The sequence below is a fragment of the Maylandia zebra genome, linkage group LG17 (genome assembly GCF_041146795.1).
Source record: "Maylandia zebra isolate NMK-2024a linkage group LG17, Mzebra_GT3a, whole genome shotgun sequence".
Classification (NCBI taxonomy): Eukaryota; Metazoa; Chordata; class Actinopteri; order Cichliformes; family Cichlidae; genus Maylandia; species Maylandia zebra.
In genome coordinates this window covers 4,090,840-4,103,339 of record NC_135183.1, presented here as the reverse complement: position 1 = coordinate 4,103,339, position 12,500 = coordinate 4,090,840, and the positions used below count along the sequence as shown (strand labels likewise).

Below are 12,500 nucleotides of genomic sequence, written 5' to 3'. Positions count from 1 at the left end.
GTTTGTCAGCCTCTCTCAAAATGATCACGGGGATCTGCCAGGCCCGGGGTCAGTCACGGGTCACCAATTCTTAATGCAGCCTTCCCAAAACTAGCCTGTTGCGTCTTTATTACTAAATGTTTGTCATTTGCATGCAGGTTGGGGTCTGTGGCTGTAGCACATCCATAATAACAACTACAATAATTTCTTGGAGTGTTTAGGCAGCAGCAGCTAATGCAGCAACAGGCTCACACATAATATACACTAATTGACAAAAGTAAGACAATAAGGGCATTAAAAAACATGATAAGTCAGAAGCTGAATTTTCAATTTAGGCAAAACAGCAAAGACATAAAACACTGAGAGCAACAAACCCGAAGGAAGCCGTAGAGGCAGATGGACATCCAGTTGGTGAGCAGTTTCTCCACTATAGACTCAGTGCGTCGGAGTAACAGCTTGGGCTGAGCGTTGCTGCTCTTCTGCATCAGATCCTTGAGCAGAACCTCCATCACCTCCGTCAGGTATGACAAGTTGCTGTGGAGCGCTACAGTGAGCAGAGATGCTACTGCACATCTGAAACAAAAAATTAAAGGAACAAGTTAGAGATGAATAATTGACAGAGCTTCACATCATGAGTTTGAGCTGTTTCTTTTCCAGCCATCTTGGTTAACCAAGATTATCCTAGATTCATTTAGGTAATCTTGGTTAAAACTGTGCAGGCTCCTTTACGTGTTTTCTGGTCTAATCTGTGTGTAACCAGTGGTTTGCACCATTTGTATTTCCATCAAAAAAAGGCACCTCTTCATTTTACACTTTGACAACGGTAAACTTTTCTCTTTGAGGGAGCTCTTTACATGGCTACATGTTTTGAATAACGTTGTCTTAATCTTGGAAAGAATTAACGCTGCTATCATCCACTTTGGTTGTTTTCTGTAGTCTTGAGTTCTACATCATCAGTGCGACACCCCCCCATCAAAACAAAACAAAATATATCGCAGATTAGGCAGTTACATAAAATACAGAGTGCCAAACTGACTTGTCTTTGATGGTGAAACTCTTCTCTTCCTCGAGAGCATGCACCATGGAGGTGAGGAAGAGCTGGTCCTGGATCAGCCTGGACAAGCCCTGGCAACACTCATCAAGCTGAATCTTCACCACATCCTGATCATAACATAACATAACATAACATAACGACAGATGGAATGAAACCATGAAAACAACTGCAAACAACAGATGACGTCAAAACTTACCTGACTGATGTCTTTGATACAGGATTCCATCAAAGATTCATTCTGAAAAACAACAACACAGCTCTACTAAACTGACACCAATTGGTAATTTTTCACAGTTCACAGAATAAGCTTGTCACGTATCAGCATTTGGTTTCTTTTGAGCTTCGTTCACCTCAGGAAAAAAGATTCTGGACGCAAAGTGCTTGAAATCCAGGAAAGGAATTGTTCCAACATTTTCCAGTAGATCAGCGTTTTCTGTCTGCAACTCCACAAAACCTGTGGAAGACACTCCAGTGAAGCTGACTTGATAAACCACAGGCTACGTGCACAAAGTACAAAGCATGAATGTCTATGTTATCAGGTGAAAAGTGAACTTGTGAAGCAGGCAAGTTCTTGCAGGTCACAGAAAAGAGGTAGTGAAAATGTCTAAGTCAGTGCAGTGTTGCAATTCACTGATTAATACAAAAATGGCCACATATGACTGCATCCTATAATGTCATTCTGTTTTACCATCAGCCTTATTAGTGTTATATAACAAAAACCATAAACAGGAACTCTATGTATGCGACGCTAAGCAACCTGAAGATAGTGAAGCTGTAAAATACAGGCCAATATGTGGTAAAGTTGAGGCACTTATCACATACGATGAAACGCAGTTCCGATAATTTGGAACTTGCAGAGAACAAGATGCAAATGTGTCCTGGAAGATAATGTTGAAAGATTACAATAGGAAAACTTCAGAGTATAAAACTAAAAATAAATAATGCAAACTTTTTAACAGCTGCTACTTAATTTCTTAGAAGTATTTTAAATGCCAATACTGGCAGGTGAAGCATAAATCCCTATTGCATTATGGACTGCAGGGCAAATGAATACCGAAGCAACCAGGTATACATTTTAAGATTACATGCAAAGGAATTGTAAAAATCAAGAAAACGTTGGTGGTGTATGTGGTATAGTGAGCTCATGGGGTGGTGCTGGATGTCAGAGGGGACACATGATTATGATGGGACTAATGACTCCGTCTCCTTTTATAGTGACAGAGGAGACTGGCGGGAAGGGAGCATGTAGTGGAGGAAACCATGGAGAGAGTTGGTTCCGGGCTACAAGACTGTGCCGGAAATAGAAAGAGTGCTTTTGGTTAAAAATAAAGCTGAAACCATGAGAACTGTACACTGTGTGGGTAGGGTCATTTCACAACTTGCAAACTACAAACACATATCCAAAATAAAAACCTGTTTAAAATGTAAATAAAAACAGAATGCAATTATATGCATATTTCAGATGCCCACATTTTATTCAACAGAAAAGATGCAGGTTGTTAGAGAAATATTAGCTAATTTTTCCCTTTTTTCCGAGTTGACATCAATAATTACTTCCTCCAAACTGTCAGTGTGTCTATTAGATCCCATGTCTAGAAGTCCTAACAATAAATTTACATTTTGATCTTAGATATAATCAATCAATCCAAAAAGAGGAATGGTTTATTTTTTTTAGTCTGAATTCTGAACTCACAGGACAGAAACAACATTAATGAAGATTACAAATGATCTTGTTGTCGAGTCATATCTATGTTTGTCCGGCTAGACCTCAGTGGAGTGTTTAATATTCTTGATCACAATATTTTGTAACAGCGTTTAGACCATGTTGTAGGCATTAAATGTGCTGCGCTGCAGTGGTTTGAATGATATCTAATCTAGGAATTTTCTTCACACACTAAGGTTAATTAAGGAGTTCCACAGAGTTCTGTGTTAGGACCAGTTCTACTAGTCAGTATTATTAGAAGGCATAGCATACATTTTTATTGCTATGCAGATGATAATCAGCTTTATTTGTCTGTGATGTCAGACAGATACCAATTAGTTAAACCACATAAAGAGCTAAAGACATAAACACCTGCAAGACCTCTAATTTCCTGCTTTTAAATTTAGATATACTAAGGACCTTCTTGCTGTTAGACTATGCCATCATGCTGACCATTGACATTTTTAAAACTACAGTAGTACTGAAGTTGTTGTACTCTAACCAGATACTGGTTACCTTCCGTAACACAGTAATCTTAGACTCCGTTTTAACCAGGATATATCTTTCAGTGCAAATAATATATAATGTAAGACCTTCTCAATTTGCACAACATCTCTAACATTAGAAACATCGTGTTTCATGCTTGCAGTTCATACATTTATTACTTCTAGGCTGGACTACTGTAATTCATGATTATGTCAGGTAAGGCCTTCCCTGAACATTTCAACAAGACAATGCTAAACTGCATACTGGGTCTATAACAACAGCACGACTTCAGGGTATAAAAATTCACTTTAGTTGATGAATTGGCCCGACTGCAGTCCAGACCTTTTACAATCATTCATCTATTGATACAGAACCTCAAACTGACATATTTAAATTAATTATATTTCATCTGTCCACGGCGGTTATTTCTAAAACTGCCCCAAGTAGTTTGAATGTGGTTTTGCAAATGTAACTTTTCTGGTAACTTTGTTTTTGTGGTGACTCTTCACATAGACCTCACTTCCTTTTAATGTTGCACAACTGTGGAAAATTTATTTCCTCTGTCAGATAAACCTTTCTGAAGCGGACAGTGCAAAATATTTCTTATGTGCTTGTGAGGCACATCCACAGAGGGGCACACAGACCTCTACTAGCTAGGTAATAACAATAATAATGGATTGCATTTATATAGCGCTTTTCAAGGCACCCAAAGTGCTTTACAATGCCACTATTCATTCTCTCTCACATTCGCTCACTGGTGGAGGCAGCTACAGTTGTAGCCACAGCTGCCCTGGGGCAGACTGACAGAAGCGAGGCTGCCATATCACGCCATCGGCCCCTCCGGCCAACACCAGTAGGCGGTAGGTGAAGTGTCTTGCCCAAGGACACAACGACCAGGACAGAGAGCCTGGGGATCCAACCGGCGACCTTCCGGTTACAGATACGCTTCCCAACCCCCTGAGCCACAGTCGCCCCAAGGTAATGGCACCCTGACTAACATTTGGTACTAGGAAGAAATCATTGGACTCATTGTCAACCTGTGCTGGGGCAGTGGGTCCTAGGTTCCTCATGGTACATGACAATGTCTGGCCTCATGAGCAGGCAGCTCACAGAGGATGAAGGAATTGATACCATTGACTAACCCCTATACACGCCTGCCCGAAATCCAACAGAACACCTCTGGGACATTATGTTTCAGTTGATCAAACAATGGAGAATACGAATACTTGCATACATTCATAATACTGTACATCATCCAGTCCATATCATTATAGATATCCAGCATGATTTTTTTTCCTTGCACTGACATGCATTTTAAAAGCTTTTCTTTAATTTTCGAGCAGTATAAATTGTACATCAAAGTGATGCTGTGAGATTTTGTGACTGACCTTGTCTGATGTCATTCCTGATGTTGAGCTCAAGGTCTTCCACAAACTTGTTCATCTCATCAGCGAGCCTCTGCTGTTGTCTTTGGTAGAATAACGCCACTGCAACAAGATTATAGCGCAATGCAAAAGAATGGTATGGTTGTTAAAGAGTTGACCTGCACATCCTTTTATAGGCTGGTTAGGGACTAAAATTCACTTCTAAATTGTGTTCTTACCAGTAATAATGGCTGGTATCAGCAGCAGGACAAGGATCAGCATCGGAAAATAAGAAACTCCAGATTTATCTTTATTTTCCAGTGTGACAGATTTGTCTCCGTATTTTATCTATGAAAAAACCCAAAACAAACAAACAAAAAAACAAAAACAAATCACATACAGCATACTATACTGGGAAAAAGGCCTTGCATGTTTACATACTGGATTTTTCTTTGTTTTTTGCCACACATTGCATTAGTTATAGTTTGCAAGTTCCATATTGGGTTCCAGTTTGTTGTCAGAACTATATGCAATAAAAAAAAAAATATAAACAAGGTGCTGGAAACATTCCCCACAGAGTCAATACTGAGCTGATATTATCACCCAGTTGCTGCAAATTCCACCATAATAGTCTGTGCAAACTGTTGCCCCAGTTTCCTGTTCTTAGCTGATAGGAGTGGGGTGCTCTGCTGCTGTACCCCAACTGCTTCAAGGTTCAGAGATGCTCGTCATCATACTTCATTGTAATGAGTGTTTTATTGAGCTACTGTTGTCTTCCTAACAACACTCTGGCCATTCCCCTCTGATCTCTAACATCAACATGGCATTTTCCACCAAGCAACCTTCAGCTCACTGCATATTTTCTCTTTGCCAGTCCATTTTCTCTAAACCCTAAAAGTGATGTTGGAAAATCCTAGTAGATCAGCAGTTTATGAAATACTCAGACCAGCCTGTCTAGCCTGAACAACCATGTCACATTCAGAGTTACACTGAGCTTGAATTTCAGCTGTTCAGCTTTACCATGATATTATTGGTAGGAGGGTTGCATTTACGAGCAGGTTAACAAGTATACCTAATGAATTCTATGTGAAAACATTCTCAGTACAATTTTAATTCCTATTTTACTGTACTAAAATACTGAAATGTTTCTACTGCCAGAATGAAACTGACATTACATCTCCACACAACTATTTGGTTTGGTTAACATGAAAGAAATATTTACCAATAATTGTTGAAATTCAGGGTTGGTTGAGCTTTTAATCTCACAGGTGAAAGAGTCAATGTTGTCACTGGTTTCTTTGGCTTCCATGGTGCAATTTTTTGGCTTGTCTTCAACGCCCCACACTGATAACTCATCTATCGTCATCTCCAGCTTGTCTGTTTTTTTCTAAATGAAGAAAAACAAAGGCTACATTTCAATGAACTGATGCCACACATACATATGTATGATAAAAAAAAAAGTATATTTAAAAATACCTGAATGGTGATGTGCACATCTTTCCCTGTCCTTGTGGCTGTGAAGCTGGTAAACTCAGGGTCTGGATAGTACGAGAGTTTTCTGGAGCAGGTCAAGGTTTCATTGGCTACTTTCAAATACACAGTACTGCTAGAAATGCTCAGAGCTGCAGGTGAATCATAGGTGAGATTCTGCAATGAAATTAAATGTACACAAAAGACAACACGACGTGACCAAAACAGCACGCAACATCACATATTCAGACACACTGTAATTTATAATTTTTGATATAACATGGCTGGTTAACTTAAACAGTAATAGAAGGTGTAATGTACCTGAGAGCTGATGTATCTGGGAAGTCTGACCTCCTGCATTGTGGGGCTGTGCATTGTGGGGCTGTGCATGACCCCTTCAACAAAGTTAAGATGGGACCCAGTGAGTGTGATCTTCCTCTTCCCACTGCAGGACACAGAGCACCAGAGAACATTTAAAATGTCTGTGTTTGTCTTTAACTGTATCAATCTTAAAATCTCTCAGTTTTAGTTGACTTATGTTGGCATAAAGCTGAATACATACCATTAAGAAACCAATGCCTAGGTAAAGATTGGTGCTTTAAACAAACTCTTAAATAAAATGGGGTTCATTTTTAAGGTGAAAAAAGAAACTGAGATGACAGAATTTCCTTTTTCAGTTGCAACTAAAAGTGGAAGTAGCCTTATAGCAAAAGACTTTTTTTGGGAAGTGGCTCTCTTTCCCCATCAGATGACCCAGAACGGTTTCTCTGCTGCTTCCTAGAATAAATCTCAAAAATACGATTTAAGTTACTGTCAAAGCAGCAGGTTCAATAAGGAAGATCTGTAATTACTCATGTGCCTGCTTTCCTGGCAGCTCTGCTGTGAGTCGATTTCTTTACATTGCCTTCACTTTCACATTCTGTTATTTTCTTGCCTACCTGCTCCGAGCCATTCAGCCTCCCCCTCTCTATCATTTCAGCCTTATAGGTTCTTATTTGTGGATCCTGCCACCTCCTCATCTCCATCTCATTGTGTACAATCAGAGCCCCATCTAAACCACCAATTTCATCTTCACCACCACTAACACCCGGACTCCAGAGAGTCCTGTCCTAACTCGTAACTGGGATTCTCTTCTACCATGATGGGTATTAGAGTTCCAATTATATCTCAATATATCATGTTCAGTTTCACATCTCCGCTTATTGAACATTATAAGTTGTTTTAAAGTGTATATCTAAAAGAGATCCGTCATAACTTTAATGTGTTATTTGGAGGTTTCAGTAGAAAAAATGCACCTGATCCAGCTGCTGCTTGGAGTAATATTGGTGCATGATGGTAATGAGCTGTAGGTGATTTTAGCTTTGCCATGGCAATGACCATCTGGGAGGAGAAGACATACGTTGACCACGCCTTTGATATTTGAACTGGGAATGTGGAACGTCAGACTGAAACCAGTGTTGCCCCAAACAGAAGATCTGACCAGAACACACACAGACACAGAAAAAAAATCACTGACATTATCATGATACTCATAAACTGAAAACAGACAAAAGCTGAGTATCAAAATTTTCAACAACATAACTAAATGCCAGTCTAAACTACCAAAGTATGTGTTTTGTAGTTTTTTCAAAGTTACTTTTATTGTGATAAAAGAAAAAACCCTCAAAAGCCCGTAGAAGAAGATCATTAATTAAAACAGAAGAAACCCCAAAACAAAACAGTGAAAATAATTTACGTTAAATTCCTTAAATCCTAAAATAGGACAGTGAGCTTTAGTTTCAGGGTTTACTCTCAGTTGGTCTGTCTGAGAACAATGCTGAGAAAACATTTGTGCTGTTTTTACTTCAAACATTTAATCTATATTTCAGTATGAGTGGTGTTTCCCTGGAATAATCTCTAGATTTTACTGTGTGCTTTGTATCCAAAGCACAAACTATCAGTTGTGCATTAGTTGTGTGTAAAGTAGTGATGGGATTTCCGGCTCTTTTTAGAGAACTGGCTCTTTTGGGTCCGCTCACTAAAAAGAGCCGGCTCTTTCGGCTCCGAACCGGCTCTTCAGGTTGTTTTGTTGCTTTAATTGATTTATTATTAACAATAATATAAAATTATGCACAAAAGGAATTACTAATGTAAAAAAAAAGTGGCTTTATTTATATATGTTTATATATAAATATATGTGGTGGCCCCTAGAGACAAAACACGTACAAACTCCAAAACACATTTCTAGCGTTAACTGAACTTCCAAAACAGAGCTACCTAGATCACTTAAATTACATAATTGAAAGCATGAAAGCATATGTGTATTGTTTGTGTATTTATACACAAGCACTCATATATATTCAAATAATTAAAAAAAAAAGTTCATTTACCTGTTACTACCACACACCAAATCCAGTCGTTCCTAATTGCTGGCTTGTGTAGCCACTAGGTAACAAAAGCTCAACACTGCGCCTAGCATCCTGGAGCACTTCTGTTGTCTTTTGTTTTGGAGTTTTTACGTGTTTTGGAGTTTGTACGTGCTTTGTCGCTAGGGGCCACCGTAAATATACTTTTATTTATTCACTCCACATAAAATGTAATAAATAAAATGTAATACAAAAATCAACTAGTCACAGTACAACTTTTAACTATTTAAATTTTCAGCTTTTTCCTTTTAAACAAATTTAAAATGAAACAACACAAAACACTGCAAACCATAACACCATTAAATATAAATTAAAATATGAAAACAAAAAGAAGATGCACATTCTTTGTTATATAGGCCTGCATGAATAAACTTTCTGAACCCTTTAACATCCACAACTGAAAATAGTTGTGGATGATTACTATACCTTTCTAATGTGACGTTGTTGTCCCTGGCTCTCTTTCTCTCTTTCCCTCCCGGTCTGTTCCTGCGCTACTGCGAGTGTAACTACCACCCCTCCCCCCTCATCCCAGCGGAAAGCACAAGGCTCGCGTGCGGAGTGAAGCGGAAAAAAAGTGCGAGAGAGAGAGATGGTGTGAGAGAGAGAGGGTGAGAGAAGGGATAAACAAAAAAACACGGCTTGCAATAAGGAGCCGGCTCGCGTTGTTCACGTCAAAGAGCCGGCTCTAAGAGCCATTTCGTTCGCGACTGACACATCACTAGTGTAAAGTGACTCACTCTTTTGGAGTACAGTCAGTATCGGCCTGCATCCTCACTGCAGTCACATTATCGAGGTTACGACCTGACAGCACTGCGTGGTTTCTACCGTAGAAAGACACCACACTGGGAGTGATGGAGGAGATCTCTGGGATCTGACAGTAAGACAAAAAATGATCAGCTTTAATCCACGGCCATCAGCTGATGTTGGAAGCTTTGAACACGAATAAGGTGTCAGAGGAACAATGAGTTTGAGGACTGAGGTTCAGACTCACAGAGAAGTTCTTCCCAGACTGCACATTTTGGCAAACGCTGTCCTGCAGGAGGAAGCAGAGGGAATCAATATGGCAGGTTTACTGTCATTGTCTAAAGAAACTATGTAGGACTGATGAGAATGGAAGTTCTGTCTTATTTACAAGGAAAGAATTTAATCACGATTTTTGTCAAGCAACTGAATTGGTATTTGTGAGTTGTCATAATCACTTAACATATTATTGCATATAATATTGCTGCTTTTGAGAAGCAATAGATATTTGAACATTAGACCAACCCACCCTTAATAATGATTGAAAAATCTCAAAAGTAATATAAACTTAAAGTGGAAGACTTAATTATATGATAAGATAGACTTTCTTATTCCCAAAAGTAGATTTAAAAAAGATACATCAAAATAGCCTAAACATGTAGAATGGTATCAGCGAAATAAAATTAAAACAAATATGTTAATGAGGAAAAACCTGAACTAGGTAAACTAAAGGCATGAATTATTACATTGATCTCTGTTTGATCGGCCCAGGAACATCTGTTTGTGTTCCATCCACAACCAGCTTTGATGCACTGCTGACACCTGAAGAGAAACAATTACATATTAGTGTTGAAATCATCAAGAAAACGATAATGTCCAAAAATACAACATAAAACAAAGAGACTCCTCAGTAGTAATACATTTTACTTGGTGATGACACATAATGTTGTGTTATTAGTGATCCATCTTCATAATCTTTATAATTGATTGGACTTACAAGACTGAACTTGGTGGTCCACTGATGTCAGAGCAGTTAGTTAACCTCAGCTGTTCTGACAGTTGTGTTGAACCAAGTCTAAATTTCACTGTGACATGCAGACCTGTTAAATAAAATAAATTAAAAAAAAAAAACACGATCAGTGTCATAGCCTTCAATTGCTAATTTTTAGACATATATGTTTAATGAGTTGCAACAGTTTGTAATAACGAACAGCTCAGATTTGTCAACTAGTAAAGAATATTTCATCTGTCAGAGTCAGCTCTGTAATGTTTCTATTTTGCTTTTTGGGAAGTGTTGCAGATCAGTAAGCAGGTCTGACTGCAAAGTATTTCATTCGTTGGATTATTTATGAAAACTCACTGACCATCAGCAGGAAGTGTACGATCAGACAGGATGCAGGTGCATTGTGGGAACTGTGGAGGAGGGTTATTCAAAGCACAAATCGAGCTGGACCTTGCAGTGAACTGACAGGTAAAGTTGGACGACACTTCCTGGCCCACAGTCAAGTGTGTGTGGATTTTTAGTAAAATCTGAAAATGAAGAACATGTGTGAGAAATACCTGAAAGCCACAAATGATTGCAGTCCCGACTGTGTTTGTAAGCTGTACCTGTCCGTTTGTGTCCTTTTCAACTTTGTGGGAAATCATTTTGTGCTGGGACTCATCAGGAATGGACAGCCAGTCTGAATCTGTGCAGTCATCTTCAAATGTGCAGCTAGGAGAAGAAGGAGAAATGATCACCAAGTTCAGAATAGTTTGGAGACATCAGCTGCATGTTGTTTCTCTCACCTGCTTTTAGAGCCACACCAACCACAGTATGGATCCTGTGCAGACCAACACTCCTGCACACTTGTGTACGTGCTGCACTTTGACACAGGAACTCGCCTTATCTAGAACAACAAACACTTTAAAATGCAGCACAGGTACATGTGACATTAAGATAATCAGTAAATAATTTAAGTACCTGGTTTCTAAATGGCACATACACATGTTTATGACCCACTGGATCCAGATGTAATTTGGGAAACACTTTGCGATCATCACTTGTCCTGTAGAGCACCGTGGGACAGGCAGCGTGATAGTTCCTGTCCACAGACAGCTGACAACAAGAATTTGTGAAAATAAGAATTCACGTTTTTATGTTTAATGAACATTTCAATTGCTTATTTTTCTCTGACCACTATCTTCCAAATGAAAGGCTGTTTATTTTAAGTTTTCCCTCATTCATAAGAAGCTCTTATGTGTTTGTGCTGCTTGGATTCAGTGTCATGCTGATATCTGCTGTATATGTTGTGAAACAGTCGGTATTTCTTATCTGTAAAACAAACTTTCCGACTTAATCACAAACTGTGATCAAAGAGTCGATATGACCGAAAAAAATCAAACCATGACAACATCCCTCTCAGCTTGTTTCTCTATCTCTTGCTCTCGTCATATTAGATAAAATACTTGTTGAAGCTTTTTGAGCTTTCAGGGTCACAGCTCTCATTTCTCCACTCCACAAACAAAACCTTGCAGTGTGTGAACAGATGAACTCACAGTGAGACTAAGAGCACACAAAGAAGCTACAGGGACCACAAGTGACTGCAGTTTGCAGCAGACTTCAACAATGAAATAAAATGAGACTAGTTCAAATAAGCAAGCTAAAAAATCATGAATAATTTGCCTCTTAAAAAGTTTTGGTTTTTATTTATCTTGGGTCAACGGTTGTTCGTGATTTTATGAATAGATGCTAATTCAACAAATATATTTTGGTGACAGAACTATCTTTCATGTTTGTTTCATGTGAGGAAGCCAGTGCATTTCAGGATGATGAAATGGCATCTTAAAATCAGGCTGGTAAACTAAGTACTTTAGATGTTTCATTTCATACACACCTTAATGAGCTGGCCGTCTCCTGTCCCAATGAAGAAAACCATCCAGCCTCTCTGCCTCACTGCCAGCACAGAGGTCATGTAGCTGTGCCTGAAGAGGACTGCCTTAGGTTTTAGGATCTTTGGCTGAGAAACAAACACACTGATCATCAAATCTGATATTGTAGATATGTTAAGATTAGAACTTTTTCTGATGATGATCAGAAAAAGGTCCCACATATGTTTAGGCCCCAGAGTTCAGTGCTACACCCCTGCTCTCAACTACATATTCAAATAGTGATGAAGTCAAACATCATTCAGTGAAACTCAGTTTGTTTGTCACATGCACCAGCAGACATACCAGCAGCTTAAATAATTCAGACTCCTTTTTCTTGTGTCTTCAGTAAAACTTTAGAATTTCTTTGATTTTTTTTGTGTGTGTGTGTG

The 12,500-nt window shown here is 38.8% G+C and overlaps 1 protein-coding gene across 1 annotated transcript in view; it reads right to left on the bottom strand.

The window, feature by feature from the left end:
• The window catches only part of plxnc1 (plexin C1), a 35,070-nt gene that overhangs the window by 19,142 nt on the left and 3,428 nt on the right, over positions 1–12,500 (bottom strand). The window contains exons 3-21 of the mRNA XM_024800687.2: positions 12,078–12,200; positions 11,165–11,299; positions 10,990–11,090; positions 10,810–10,915; positions 10,566–10,731; positions 10,199–10,301; positions 9,948–10,023; positions 9,452–9,493; positions 9,198–9,331; positions 7,351–7,530; positions 6,377–6,500; positions 6,062–6,232; positions 5,808–5,972; positions 4,825–4,933; positions 4,610–4,708; positions 1,384–1,487; positions 1,230–1,271; positions 1,016–1,140; positions 354–552 (exon numbers count right to left, since the gene is read on the bottom strand). Of these exons, the coding sequence (XP_024656455.1) occupies positions 354–552; positions 1,016–1,140; positions 1,230–1,271; positions 1,384–1,487; positions 4,610–4,708; positions 4,825–4,933; positions 5,808–5,972; positions 6,062–6,232; positions 6,377–6,500; positions 7,351–7,530; positions 9,198–9,331; positions 9,452–9,493; positions 9,948–10,023; positions 10,199–10,301; positions 10,566–10,731; positions 10,810–10,915; positions 10,990–11,090; positions 11,165–11,299; positions 12,078–12,200 (2,304 nt within the window). The remainder of the gene's footprint in view (positions 1–353; positions 553–1,015; positions 1,141–1,229; positions 1,272–1,383; positions 1,488–4,609; positions 4,709–4,824; positions 4,934–5,807; positions 5,973–6,061; positions 6,233–6,376; positions 6,501–7,350; positions 7,531–9,197; positions 9,332–9,451; positions 9,494–9,947; positions 10,024–10,198; positions 10,302–10,565; positions 10,732–10,809; positions 10,916–10,989; positions 11,091–11,164; positions 11,300–12,077; positions 12,201–12,500) is intronic.